The sequence below is a fragment of the Ochotona princeps genome, chromosome 12 (assembly GCF_030435755.1).
Source record: "Ochotona princeps isolate mOchPri1 chromosome 12, mOchPri1.hap1, whole genome shotgun sequence".
Lineage (NCBI taxonomy): Eukaryota > Metazoa > Chordata > Mammalia > Lagomorpha > Ochotonidae > Ochotona > Ochotona princeps.
The window spans coordinates 28,270,159-28,282,838 of record NC_080843.1 but is presented as its reverse complement, the minus strand read 5'-3'; the positions used below and the strand labels follow the sequence as shown (position 1 = coordinate 28,282,838).

At 42.7% G+C, this 12,680-nt stretch overlaps 1 protein-coding gene across 2 annotated transcripts in view; it reads left to right on the top strand.

Annotated features, from left to right (window-relative positions):
• PIBF1 (progesterone immunomodulatory binding factor 1) overlaps positions 1–12,680 on the top strand; it is a 202,887-nt gene that overhangs the window by 157,969 nt on the left and 32,238 nt on the right. For both annotated transcript variants that reach the window (XM_058670663.1, XM_058670664.1), the window contains exon 16: positions 2,834–2,918. In XM_058670663.1, coding sequence (XP_058526646.1) covers positions 2,834–2,918 — 85 coding nt within the window. The remainder of the gene's footprint in view (positions 1–2,833; positions 2,919–12,680) is intronic.

The following is a 12,680-nucleotide window of genomic DNA, read 5'->3' as shown; positions in this document are numbered from 1 at the left end:
TTAAAATTCTACCCATATATGATTCTTTTGTGGAAGTCCTAATTGATCTTTTTAACATTTCAGGGATAGTTATCTTTACAGCAGTGATTATTTTAATTGGAAAGTCAGATATACAGAGAGGAGGAGAGACCAAGAGGAAGAGATTTCGACCGTTGATTCACTCCCCAAGCAGCCACAGTTGACGGACCTGAGCTGATCAGGAACCAGAAACCTCCTCCAGGTCTCCCACATGGGTGCCGGGTCCCAAGGCTTTGGGCTGTCCTCAACTGCTTTCCCAGGCCACAAGCAGGGAGCTGGATGGAAGGTGGGGCTGCCAGGATACAAACCAGTACCCATACAGGATCCTGGCACCTGTAAAGCAAGGACTTTGGCCTCTGGGCTACTGTGCCAGGCCCTACAGCGGTAATTTTATGTCCTTACTAGGCAGAAAAGTTTTCTCAAAATGTAACCCAGTTACACTATCAAATGATTATTAAAAGGAAAAGGCAGACAGGCATTTATCCTACAGTTAAGATGTCCATTTTTCACATCATTACGCCAAAAGTGATTCTCCGCTTGAGCTCTTGACTAGCTTTGCACTCATGCAGACCCTGGAGGCAGCCATGACAGCTCACATTGTTAGGTCTCTGCTGCCCACATGGGAGACCTGGATTGTAATTCTGACTTAGACTTCATCCCACCTCAGCCCAGGCCTTGAAGTTATTTGGAGAGTAATACTGAGGATGGGAGCTCCCTGTTGCATTCTCCCTCTCTATGCCTCTCAAATATTTTCAAAGAAAAAAATATCTCATAAAATTATGGGGGCTAGTTTATACTATACTGATTTAATCTGTTGCTTCTGGTGCTGCTGCCTTTATGGGTGCTACTGCACTTCTGATCCAACTCCTTACTAATATGCCTAGGAAAACAGCAGAAGATGACCCCGAGTATGATGACCCTGCCACCCATATGGGAAACGCAGGTGAAGTTCTGAACTCCTGGTTTCAGCCAGACCCAGATCTGGCTGTCAGAAGCTCCTGGCTCCTGATTCCAACCCTGACATTTTTTTTAATATATATTTTATTATACTATTTATGTATCTGAGGTGAAGGGGGATATTGAGGGAGAATCCCCACCCAGTCTCCCACCCGCCCAAAGTCCCGGATGTGGGGCATGCTCTGAGATACTTGCTCAAGTGGTCTTAATAGTCCTCCAGCTATGGATCGCTGCCACTCTCATCACTCCCAGCTCGATTAGGTCATTAAAGAAGCCACTGATTGTCACAGTCCATCAGAGTCTTCATTTGCCCAGTATTTCGCTGCCCGTTTAGCTGAGGTGGTTGATTGACCTGCTCCGTCCTCCGTCCTCTCCTAGCCAGGGCTCTGAGTCCAGCAGTTCGATTGGGGAGATCACCAAAGAAACTTTGAGGTATTCCCAGATCAGATTCCTGCATGTTCCAGCAAGCACCGGGCCTGGCACAGTCCATCGCCACGATCAGTTGGTGGTTGCAATCGCTGGGCTGGCTCCGTTCTCAGTCCCGACTTGCACTGGAACCAAGGGTGTTGCAGTCCAGCCTGGTTCTGCCCAGCACGCACTTGACTCTTTCATCAACCAGTGGGGGCTGCAGCCCAGTCGGGGTGACCCACAATAACCCCCACCAGGCCCGCCCCCCACCCTGGCCTGCCAGTATGCATAGCAGACTAGTCCAGTCTGTCCCGCTTCCCATTTGGCTCCAGTACCTGTCAATGGGCATTGAAGCTTAGTTCCCTCCAACCAACTCAACTATCCAGCCCTCACGGATATTGCTGAGTGCCTCTCCTTCTAGCCACCCCAGCCCCCGTCCTAGTTTTCATGCCCTCCCGTGGGAGTAGTGACCCAAGAGGGGGGAACCCCACCACTTCCCTCCTGGGTCTCTCTCAGCCCCGCCAACCCTGACTTGTGTTTTGTGTGGAGAGAACCCATGGATGGAAGATCTCTCTCTGTCACTCTGCCTTTCAAATTAATGAATAAGTTTGTTTAAAATAAGATAAGTAAAATTTTTTAAAATTTATTTATCTATTTGAAAGTCAGAATTGGAGAGAGATCTTCCATCCACTGGTTCACTCCCCAGGTGGCCGCAGCATCCAGGACTGGACCAGACATAACCTGGGAGCTTCTAATGGGTCGTCCACATGGCTTCAGGGTCCCAGGCCACTTTGACTGTCTTCCTCTGCTCTTCTGGATGATTTTACAGTGAGCTAGATCAGAAGAGGATCAGCCCAGCCTCAGAACAGTACCATATGAGATGCCACTCTTGCAGTCAGCATTTTCATTTGCTATGCCACAATATTGGCCCTGAGTATTTTCAAATAATTTCTTCAAAAGGACCCGGCGCAATAGCCTAGTAGCGAAAGTCCTTGCTTTGCATCTGCCAAGATCCCATATGGGCACCAGTTTATAGCCTGGCTACTCCAGTTCCTATCCAGCTCCCTGCTTGTGGCCTGGAAAACCAGTCAAGAACGGCCCAAATCCTTGGGATGCTGCACCCACGTGGGAGACCCGGAATAGGCTCCTGGCTTCAGATTGGCTGAGCTCCAGCTGTTGTAGCCACTTGGAGAGTGAGCCAGTAGATAAAATATCTTTCTCTCTGTCTCTCCTCTATAAATCTGCCTTCCCAATAAAAATAATTAATAAAATCAGCTTTAATAATTTCTTCAAAATAGCTAGGCCATTCAATAAGTAAAACATTACAGTGATTAATTGTATTTTTATGGACAAAAAATGTATTTAATTAATACTATCAGATCTGTGTTTATTCTTTTACTATTTATCAACTATATATTCATGTGATAACTTTTTAAACTTTTTTTTCCAGTAATCTAAATAAAGAAAAGTCTGCTTTGCTACAGATGAAGAACCAAATGGCATTAGATTTGGAACAACTTCTTAATCACCGAGAGGTACTCTTTCCAAACTGTCAGAATTTGGGCTATTTTCAGCTTTGTCACAATTAGTCTTTAAGATTGCTGTATACCAGTTGTACACTTTCATTCATGACATCTCCCGTTACCCTTCACTCTCCCTCATGCAATGCCTCTTATTGTGGACCAATGTTACTTTGTTCCTACTTCTCTCACTAACCTTCCGCTTCATGTAATGCTTAGCCATTTTCTCTCTTTCCACCATTAGTCAGCTTTTGTGTGTGTCAGTCTTTTTTTTAAGATTTATTTTATTATTATTTTTTTAATTGCAAAGGCAGATATATAGAGAAGGAGATACAGAAAGAAAGATTTTCTGTCCACTGGTTCACTCCCAAGTGGCCACAAGGGCTGGAGCTGAGCTGATCCAGAGCCAGGAGCTTTATCTAGGTCTCCCTCATGGGTACAGGGTCCCAAGGCCTTGGGGCATTCTCTACTGCTTTCCCAGGCCACAGGCAGGGAGCTGGGTGGGAAGTGGAGCAGCCGGACACCATCCTACACCCATATCGGATCCCAGCCGAGGCAAAGTGAAGATGTAACCAGCAGGCCATCATTGTGGGCTCATGTACGTCACAGTCTTATTTATCATTATGTATCCAGGGCCTGTAATGTGACATTTCTGTGGAGCTTTAAAGTGTATAAAGTTCGTTGTTTTTGTTTTCATTTGTTCCTCAACAAAAATCTTTCAGAGTAAATATAATTCCTGTTTTTGTGAAACGAGACATGAGTTTTAAGTAGATTACACAAGATCAGTCACTAAAAATAATCCAGCTTTGTTGGGCTTTTTAAATCCAATAGGTGAGGTATAAGATAATCAGAGTAACAGTCGCCCTTGTAGCATACATTTTGTGACTTTTGATAAATGTACACAGCTCTGTAACTACCACCGCAATCAGTATATTAGAATAGCTCCATCATCCCAAAGTAGTTTGTCCTATTCCCTTTATAGTTCATCTTTTCCTCAACCCTAAGCCTCAACAATCACTGATCTAATTTCTGTACCTATAGTTTTACCTTTTATAAAATATTAAACATATGAAACCATTGTATGTACCCTTTGAATGTGCCTTTTTCCATTTTCTGAGTAATCATTATATGTTGGAACCATAGTTGATCTTTGGGTCGGCTGACAGACATTTGAACTATTTGCCTGTTGAAGCACCTACAAATGAAATAACACATATGGACAATTTTACACAGTTTTTGTGTGAATGTAAATTTCCACTTCTCTTAGTAAATACCCAAAGTAGATTGCCAGGCTGCATAGCAAATATTTGTTTAAATCTATCGGAAACCACCGACGTTTCCAAAATGAGTGACTTTGGCTTTTCCCACCTAAGTGATGGGAGTTCCAGTAGCTGTGCATCCTTATCAGCAGCTGATACTTTGAAACCTAGTGTTTCAGTCCTAAGCCTACATTCTGCTAAACCATCATGCCAGTACCTCATCTTAACCAGCCTTTTTTTTTTTTTTTTTTTTTTTTTTTTTAACCATTTTGTTATCCTAAAAGAGCAGGAGATGTTTAAAACAGATCATTGATTTATGAGGGTTCCAAAGATGTTGTTTCCTAGTCTGGAAAAGATATACCAGATGTTTTTGAAAGAAATTATTGGAACAGTATTATTGAGAGAGATGAACTTGGAATTATTACTGGAAGAAGTTCAAAGTTGTATATAGTAAAAATGGTGTCAGAATTGGAGGATTGTCTGTTTGAAATGCCCTTTGAAGTGAATTGTTTAATGCGTATTAGGGTTTTTCTGTGTTGCGGGCAGAGAGAGCGTAGAGTGAGAAACAGAGCTTCTTTCTACTGGCCTGCTTTCCAGATGCCTGCAGTGACCACCACCTGCACACCCGGAGCTGAAGTCAGCTGGCAGGGACCCACCTTGAGGCATCACCTGCTGCTTTCCCACATGCACATTTGCAGGAAGCTAGAATTGGGAGAGCTCAACCCGAAGCACTCCAGTAAGGGGCACAGGTGTTTCAAGTAGCCTCTTGACCACAAGGCCCAACTTCACCTCAGAGGCATCATTTACACGATGGGTGGAAAGAATAAGGTGTCCTGGAATAGACTCTCGAGATGAGCTGTAGGTGGATAGGGCAGCCCGGCAATAAGTGACAGGGCTGGGAAAAGCATGAATGGAGATATTTTTTCTTTCATCTGTCTTGCAACATTCCAGGCCTTATCAGTTACTGCTACTGTCACTCTGTCCTTAGGAATACCATCTTCAAAAAATTGTTTCTTGCTGTGAACACCGGATTTTAAATGTTTTTAAAATTATTTGAGATAGTAGCCAGAAATGACTGCTTAGTTATATCAGCTGTTTTTCCAAAAACCCGCATAACAAATATGTTTTCCAGAATAACAATTACTTGATTTTAAATGATCATGGATTCAAATGAAAACTGGAATGCTTGGGACAGGTGTTGTGGAATGATAGGGTAAGTCACCCATTCAGGTCCCAGGTACTCTGCTTTGCATCTAGCTCTCTGCTAATAAGCATAGGAACCAGCAGTTGTGTGAGTCCCTGCCACTCACGTGGGAGACCCAGTGGAGCTTCTGGTCCCTGGCCTTCAGCCTGGCCCACCACCAGCTGTGTAGCCGTTGTGGTGCAAACAGCAGCAGCAGGTGGAATATCCCCTGTTCTCTCTTTCTCCCTCTCTTTCAGATAACTGTTTCGGATTAATCTGTTTCAAAACTGGGAAAACAAAAACTAAAACACTCAATATTTGGATTGAGAAGAAAGTAATACTAACAAAATGAAGCTGTTTATCTAAATTGCCTACTGTCACAGGGCACCAATGAAAATTGTATGGTTGTATATTAATAAATGTCAGCCAGTTTTGTATATTTGATAATATTTCTGCATATAGACAATTACATCTTAACATTGCAACATTGGAGCTTTTTATATGGCCAATCATCTGAAGAAAGATTTTTTTTGTTTTCAAAGCAAAGTAAAAATTAAAGCTTAGCTAAAAACAAATCTGATCCAAATTTTTTGTTTAGCCCTTTCTAAGAAACCTTGTAATGCTAACTTATGCAGTGTGTGCAGATGCTAAAGCCTTAGCAAGCTGCTTATATGGAAAAAGATTTGTTGATGACCCCCAGAAATGCTTGGCCACTCACCTGAGCATTTACCTAATGAAACAGTGGGCAGGATCAGTTTATCCACTGTATGACTCTTAGGCTCAGGCACTCAGAATAGCCAGTAGGTAACACCTGGATCAGAATAACTCTGATAAATACTTTTTGAAATTGAGAGTCAGGGCTGAGGAAAGGATTGGGAAAGAAAGGCACTTTGGGCACATACGGTAAGGAGACGCCCATTCCCTAACAGTGTGGAGTGTGGGCTGGCACCTGAGCCCCTGCCCCCGACTCATCGCACCCGAAGCTGGCTTACCTCACTTTGGTCAAAACCCTGGGGAAATTATCTAATATGAGTCATGATTATAATCAGCTAAATTTTGACAGCACAACTTAGTTATTCAAAATGAGATCAAATGAACATTATAAAGTTCCTTGTTTTCTTTCTCATGCAGGCTTCTCTTTAGGCAGTGTTAGTTCTGATAAGACTATAAATATTTATGAAATATAAAATGAGGTCATTAATTCATTTACATAGTCATTAAGTCTGTTAAGCAAAACTAGAGAACAAGGGGGACAATTCCAGATTGACAGTTGTGCATCATTTGGGGCAGGGCCACGGAGAGATTATCTTCTGTATTGGTGCTGGCTCAAATATGGAAGCAGAAAAATTATCTTCCCTCATGTTAGTTAAGTTGTGGTCTAAGGATTTCCAGGAATGGATAGTGGACCTCTGTACTAGAAATTTTTCATACTGATACATTCAAAAAATAGTTTTGCAGGCCCCAAGGCCAGTGCTGTAGATGAAGCCGTGGACTTTGATGCCAACTTCCAATGATGGAGTGTTCCCTCCACCTCAGCTTCTGATTCAGCTCCCAGTTACTACACCTGCGGAAGACAGCCCAAGTTCTTGGGCCTCTGTCACCCATGTTGGTTATTGGATGAAGTTCCTGGCTCCAGGCTTCAACTTGACCAAGCCTTGGCCGTTGCAAACTTTTGGGGAAAATTCTGTGTGTGTGTCTCTCTCACTCACTCACTCACTACCTTTCAAATACATAAATCTTTGAAAAATAATGATTAAGTGCATTTGGCAGTGAGCAAGGTGTAGGTGATTTTCCATATCAACCTTTCCTTAGAGAAAATATATTAGTCTGGAAGCTGGCATTATTTTTTGGCAAGTACCACTGCTACCTGCAACAACAATATCCCATATGGGTGTTAGTTCAAGTACAAGCTGCTCCAGTCCAGCTCCCTGCTAATATACCTGTGAAAGGCAGCAGAAAATGACCCAAGTACATGGGTCCTGCCATTCATGTGTGACGCCTGGAAGAAGCTCCTGGCTCCTGGCCAGCTTCCATTTGGGGAATGAACCAGCGATAGAAGAGCTTTCTTTCCCCCCACCTCTCTCTATATATAACGCTTTCAAGTAAAGAAAATATTTTTTCAAAGTATGTTAGTCTAATAATTTTTTTTAAAGATTTATTCATTTTATTACAGCCAGATATACACAGAGGAGGAGAGCCAGAGAGGAAGATCTTCGTCCGATGATTCACTCCCCAAGTGAGCTGCAACGGGCCGATGCGCGCAAATCCGAAGCCGGGAACCTGGAACCTGGAACCTCTTCCGGGTCTCCCACGTGGGTGCAGGGTCCCAATGCATTGGGCCGTCCTCAACTGCCTTCCTAGGCCACAAGCAGGGAGCTGGCTGGAAAGTGGAGCTGCCGGGATTAGAACCGGCGCCCATATGGGATCCCGGGGCTTTCAAGGCGAGGACTTTAGCCGCTAGGCCACGCCGTCGGGCCCATAATTTTTAAATTACGTAAAAATAGAGAGAGTGGGTATAGAAAGAAGTGCTTTATTTGAAGTTGCAGTTTCAGACCACAAAGTTCAGCTGGATTAGACAAATATAGTAAGTTAAGAGATCTGCGCTACAATTATTAGCTGCAAAAAGTGGTCAGAGGGCCAGCATAGTATCCTAGTGACAAAAGTCCTCATCCTGCATGTGCCTCCAGGATCCCATATGGGCACCAGTTTTTGTCCTGGCTGCTCCACTTCTCTTCAGCTCCTTGATTGTGGCCTGGGAAAGCAGTAAAGTATGGCCCAAAGCCTTGGGACCCTGCACCCACATAGGAGACCTAGAAGAAGCTCTTGGCTTCAGATCAGGTCAGCTCTGGTCATTGCGGCCACTTGAGGGTGAACCAGCAGATGGAAAATTTTTGTCTCTCCTTCTCTCTTTAAATCTGCCTTTCCAAGAAAAATAAATGAATCTTCAAAATGTGATCAGAAGTTGAAGTATCATACCTGGCCACACCTCTTCCTTCAAAATTCTCTAAATCGTGCCCCATATTTAGTGTAATCTTCATAATGCAGAATAACAGAAAAGAGCAAAATGTCTCCACTCCCAGAATTCCTTCCAGCCTCAGTTTAATGTCAGATCCTCCATTTTTATAGAAGATCAAAATGAAATCTGATTTGTTTCACATAATTGTCTAAGCTAATCTAAGTGCTTCTACATATGATAGCATTACATAGGTTAACCTTTAGGAAAGTCACTGATAAAACTTGCATCAAAATGCTGGTTGTTATCTAAGAGCAGTATTGATAATAGTTAAATAACTTAACCAGCAGTGCATGCTATCAAAACTAAAATCTCTTTTTTTTTCCTTAAAAAGGAATTTTATGTTCTTCCTCTTAGCCAAAATCTGATGATGAATTATTGCCTACATTAGTTCCAGGAAAACATTTGCATCTGTAGATAAACTTACATCCTTCTAAGTGAAAACTTTGTAATTTAACATGTTTCCTTTTTGTCTTAGTTTCCAGCAAACTCAAGCTGAGTGTCTTACCTGGGTGTTATTGTCTTTGCTTTTTTATTTCTGATGCCTCATAATAATTTTACTGTTTCCTTCAAGTGTATTGTAGTTTATATTACTGTTAAGTGTATCCACTTGTACTAGGGCTAAGACCTGCAAGTATAAATAAAATATAAACTTTAAGTAATTAAAGAAAGAAGTAAAAGAAAATGAGTAATTGGCATGACCTCACTCTCAGATAACAGTAGCAGAGCTTAAAACCACGCATTCAATTTGAAATGATTTTGATAAGTAAGAAATCTGATTTCTTAGAATGACTTCTTTCCTGAGGTCCTGCAGGCACTTTTTAATCCACTCTGTTGTCCCTTAATGAAATAAGATTTGCTAATAAATTTTTGGCAGTTTTAATTCTTATCTTCTTTGTGTGAGGGGGAATTCAAAAAGTTTATGGAAAATGTGTATTAAAAAAATTATGCCTGATTTTCAGGGCTTTTTTGCAGCAAACTGTACCTGTCATTTAATTCCATTTTCTAAGAACATTGTAAGGGTTCCTCATATTTTAACATGTGTCTGTGGAATATAAGGTTTTGAGACAAGAAAAGCTGTTTTTAATCAGCCGATTGTCCAACAGACTACTGAGCTCAATCTTAAGAAACTGATGCAACAGCTCCTTTGTTGTGGTGTTTGCAGCCAGATAGTAAGAGTAGCGATAAGAACCTTACTGGGAATCTGTTCTGTTACTTCAGCAGTAACGGTGGTATCTTGAACTTGACTGGTGATGATGAGACAAAAATGGACTAATTTGAAATCTCTGTAAGAAGCAGAATCACTGGTCATGGTGGTGACTGGCTTAATTTAAGGGCTGAGGAAGAGAAGGGTGAAGAATTAGTGCCAGAGTTTTTAACTTGTGTTCTTTATCTGCAGAAGTGCTACAAAGAACATAGGATGAATAGGTTTGGGAAAGAAAAGCTCAAAAAATGGAAATACATAGACCTGAAAAAAAGAATTCATCTAGAAAAAGAGGTTTGCAAGACAAAGCATAGAAGTGGTGCTTTATGTACATGGAAGTCGAGCAAGTGAACTTGGGAGGAGAGGTTAGTGACAACCGAAAAAGGCCCAGTACACAATTTTGAAGGGAACTAGTATTTAAAAAATGGGTAGGGAAAAGTGTTTACCCAAAAAGCGTGAAGAGTAACCTGAGGTAAGAGGATGTCAGCACGGGGCAGAGTAGGTTAGGCCCCAAAGAACCATCCAGAAGGGAAGGACTCGGTCAGCACCAGAATACTGAAAGTCCCATTTGGCTCTAAGATGCCAAAGCGGGTCTAGAAGAATTAAAAAATAGGTTGCAGTAAATTGACAAGGAAGTAGAAGCTGAAATGTAGTCAGAGGAAGCTTTAGCAACTCTTAAGATGTTTAAATGTTCCAGGAGGGGCCATGAGATCAGGAAATTTTTAACTCCTAAAATGGGAGATTATCCAGTTTAAATGATAATGCTAGGGAAAACCAAATATTAAAAGAAGGAAAGAGAGGGGATGAACAGCGTAAATGGTAAGAAAGGAGTTTTGTAGCAACAGGATGAGAAAGAGTAGCAACTGTTCCACTTTGAAGAGTAAGAAAAAGAGATTATGTGAAACTGAAAGTAAATTCCTAAGAATATAGGTGGTTGGCACTGGTGTGGTGGTGCAGCAAGCCAGTCCTCCACCTTGTGGCGCCAGCATCTCACGTGGGTTCTGGTTTGTGTCCTGGCTGCTCTACTTCCTATTCAGCTCCCTACTTAAGGCCTAGAAAAGCAGCAGAGTTTGGTCCAAAGCTTTGGGACCCTACACCCACAAGGGAGACCCAGAAGAAGCTCCTGATTTCTGCCTTTTTTTTATCAGCTCTGCTTTGGCCAGTGCAGCCATTTGGGGAGTGAACCAGTGGATGGACAGACAACCTTCTTTCTCCTTGTCTCTCTCTGTAAATCTGCCTTTCCAATAAAAATAAACAAATCCTTTTAAATAGCGAATTTAGGTGGTAAAACTTGAAAGAGTTCTCCTTTAGCACAAAGAATACTATAGAATTAGAGTTTTTGAGGAATATAGAATTTTGAAATAGCTGTGCAGGAAATGACTAATGTACATAAAAGAAGCAAAACAATTGCTGTGTTGAAATGTCACACCATCAACAGCAGTAGCAGTCTTTAGCAGCACTCAGTACCCAAGGAGCAGAGAAGCAGAGGATAGACAGTTAAATTGATCTAGAAATATGTCTTGTCTCTACATATATTCCCATACACATACATGTTCAGTTCTCATTGTATTGTGGGGCTGGAATTACTTTCTTACATCATCAACATTTTGAAATACTGTGGAAAAACCAGTTGACCAGATAGATAAACTTGGACACATATTCCAGCTCTGCTACTTAAGTGCTATAGATTCCTAAGACCATAATTTCTTTTTTTTTTTTTTTTTTTTTTTTAGTATGGGGTTATTTTTTTTAATTATATAAGTTTTACTTTTGATAATTTTTACATATTTAATTATGGTTCAAAGGATCAAGGGCTATAGGAAAGTGAGTGAGACCACTGTTTTGACATTCTCTTTTTCCCTTCCTGTGTCTGGAGAAAGGGGAGAGATAAAGGGAGAAGCTACACCCAGCCTCCCCAACATGGGGAATGCTCCAAGGGTCCCGCTCAAGTGGTATTGATAGTTCAGCAGTTCTGTATTGGTGCTGATATTGCCACTCGAATTACGATTAAATCTCTCCAGACTATACTAGTTGACAAAGTCCATCTTAGAGTCTCCATTTCCCCAGGTATGCAGTGCCAACACTTGGCTGGGGTAGTTGATCGATTTGTTCTGTCCTCCATCCTCTGTTATGGTACCAAGCATCCTCTGCAGGCTCCAGTGTACTGCCATATTCTCCGTGCATCTAGATATGCTGTCCACTGCCCCGTCAAAGCCACTGAGGAGGCCCATCTCTGACACATGCATTCCTCGGTCAGACCACAGAACCTGCAATTCTCTCTATGGTTGGAATTCTGAAGCCAGTGGTTCAGTTGGGGGGATTCCCAAAGAAACTTCACCTGAGGTGATCCCAGAACTGATTCTTGTGTGTGCTTGCCAATACAGAGTCCAAATCAGTCTGCACGCACACTGTTACTTGCATTTGCTGGGTCAGTCATCTCTAGCCCTGTCTTCTACACAAACTAATAGGTATTGCAATCCAGCCTGATCCTGCCCACAACACACTCGCCCCCCCCCATGCAAACCAGTGGGAACCTAGTCAGAGCTACCCGCAATAACCTCCACCAGGGCTGCCCCTTGCCCTGGTTCCCATGCTTGCCAGTATGTACAGCAGACTGGTCCAGTCTGTCCCACATCCCATTCAGCTCTCGTACATGTCAATGGGCATTGAAGCCTAGTTCAACCCAATCAGCCCCACTATCTAGCCCACACATGTGCTGGCGGCTGTCCCAGTCCTGGTTTTTATGCTCACCAGTTGGCATGGCAACCAGAGGGAGGTGCATACTGTTTCCCTAATGGGCTCACTCCCACCCCTGGATCTTGCATTCTCCTGTGTACTGCATTTTAGCTTGACAAAGTTTCCTGTCCCGTTTCCCGCCCCCACCCGCAACCCCCTACCCTCCGGTGCCAGCATCTGCTAGCTGATGGCTGCAGCAAAGCCCAAACAACCCTCACCCACTCACTTATGAATGTACCAGTAGGTTCAGTCCGTCCAGCCTGGCTTGTCTCCTATCCATCTTACATACAGGCCAACAGATGTTGTAGCCTTGCCTGGCCTGGTCTGCCCCCAATCCCCGCTCTCATACTCACCAGTGAGAATAGTGGCCCAGCAGGGGAGC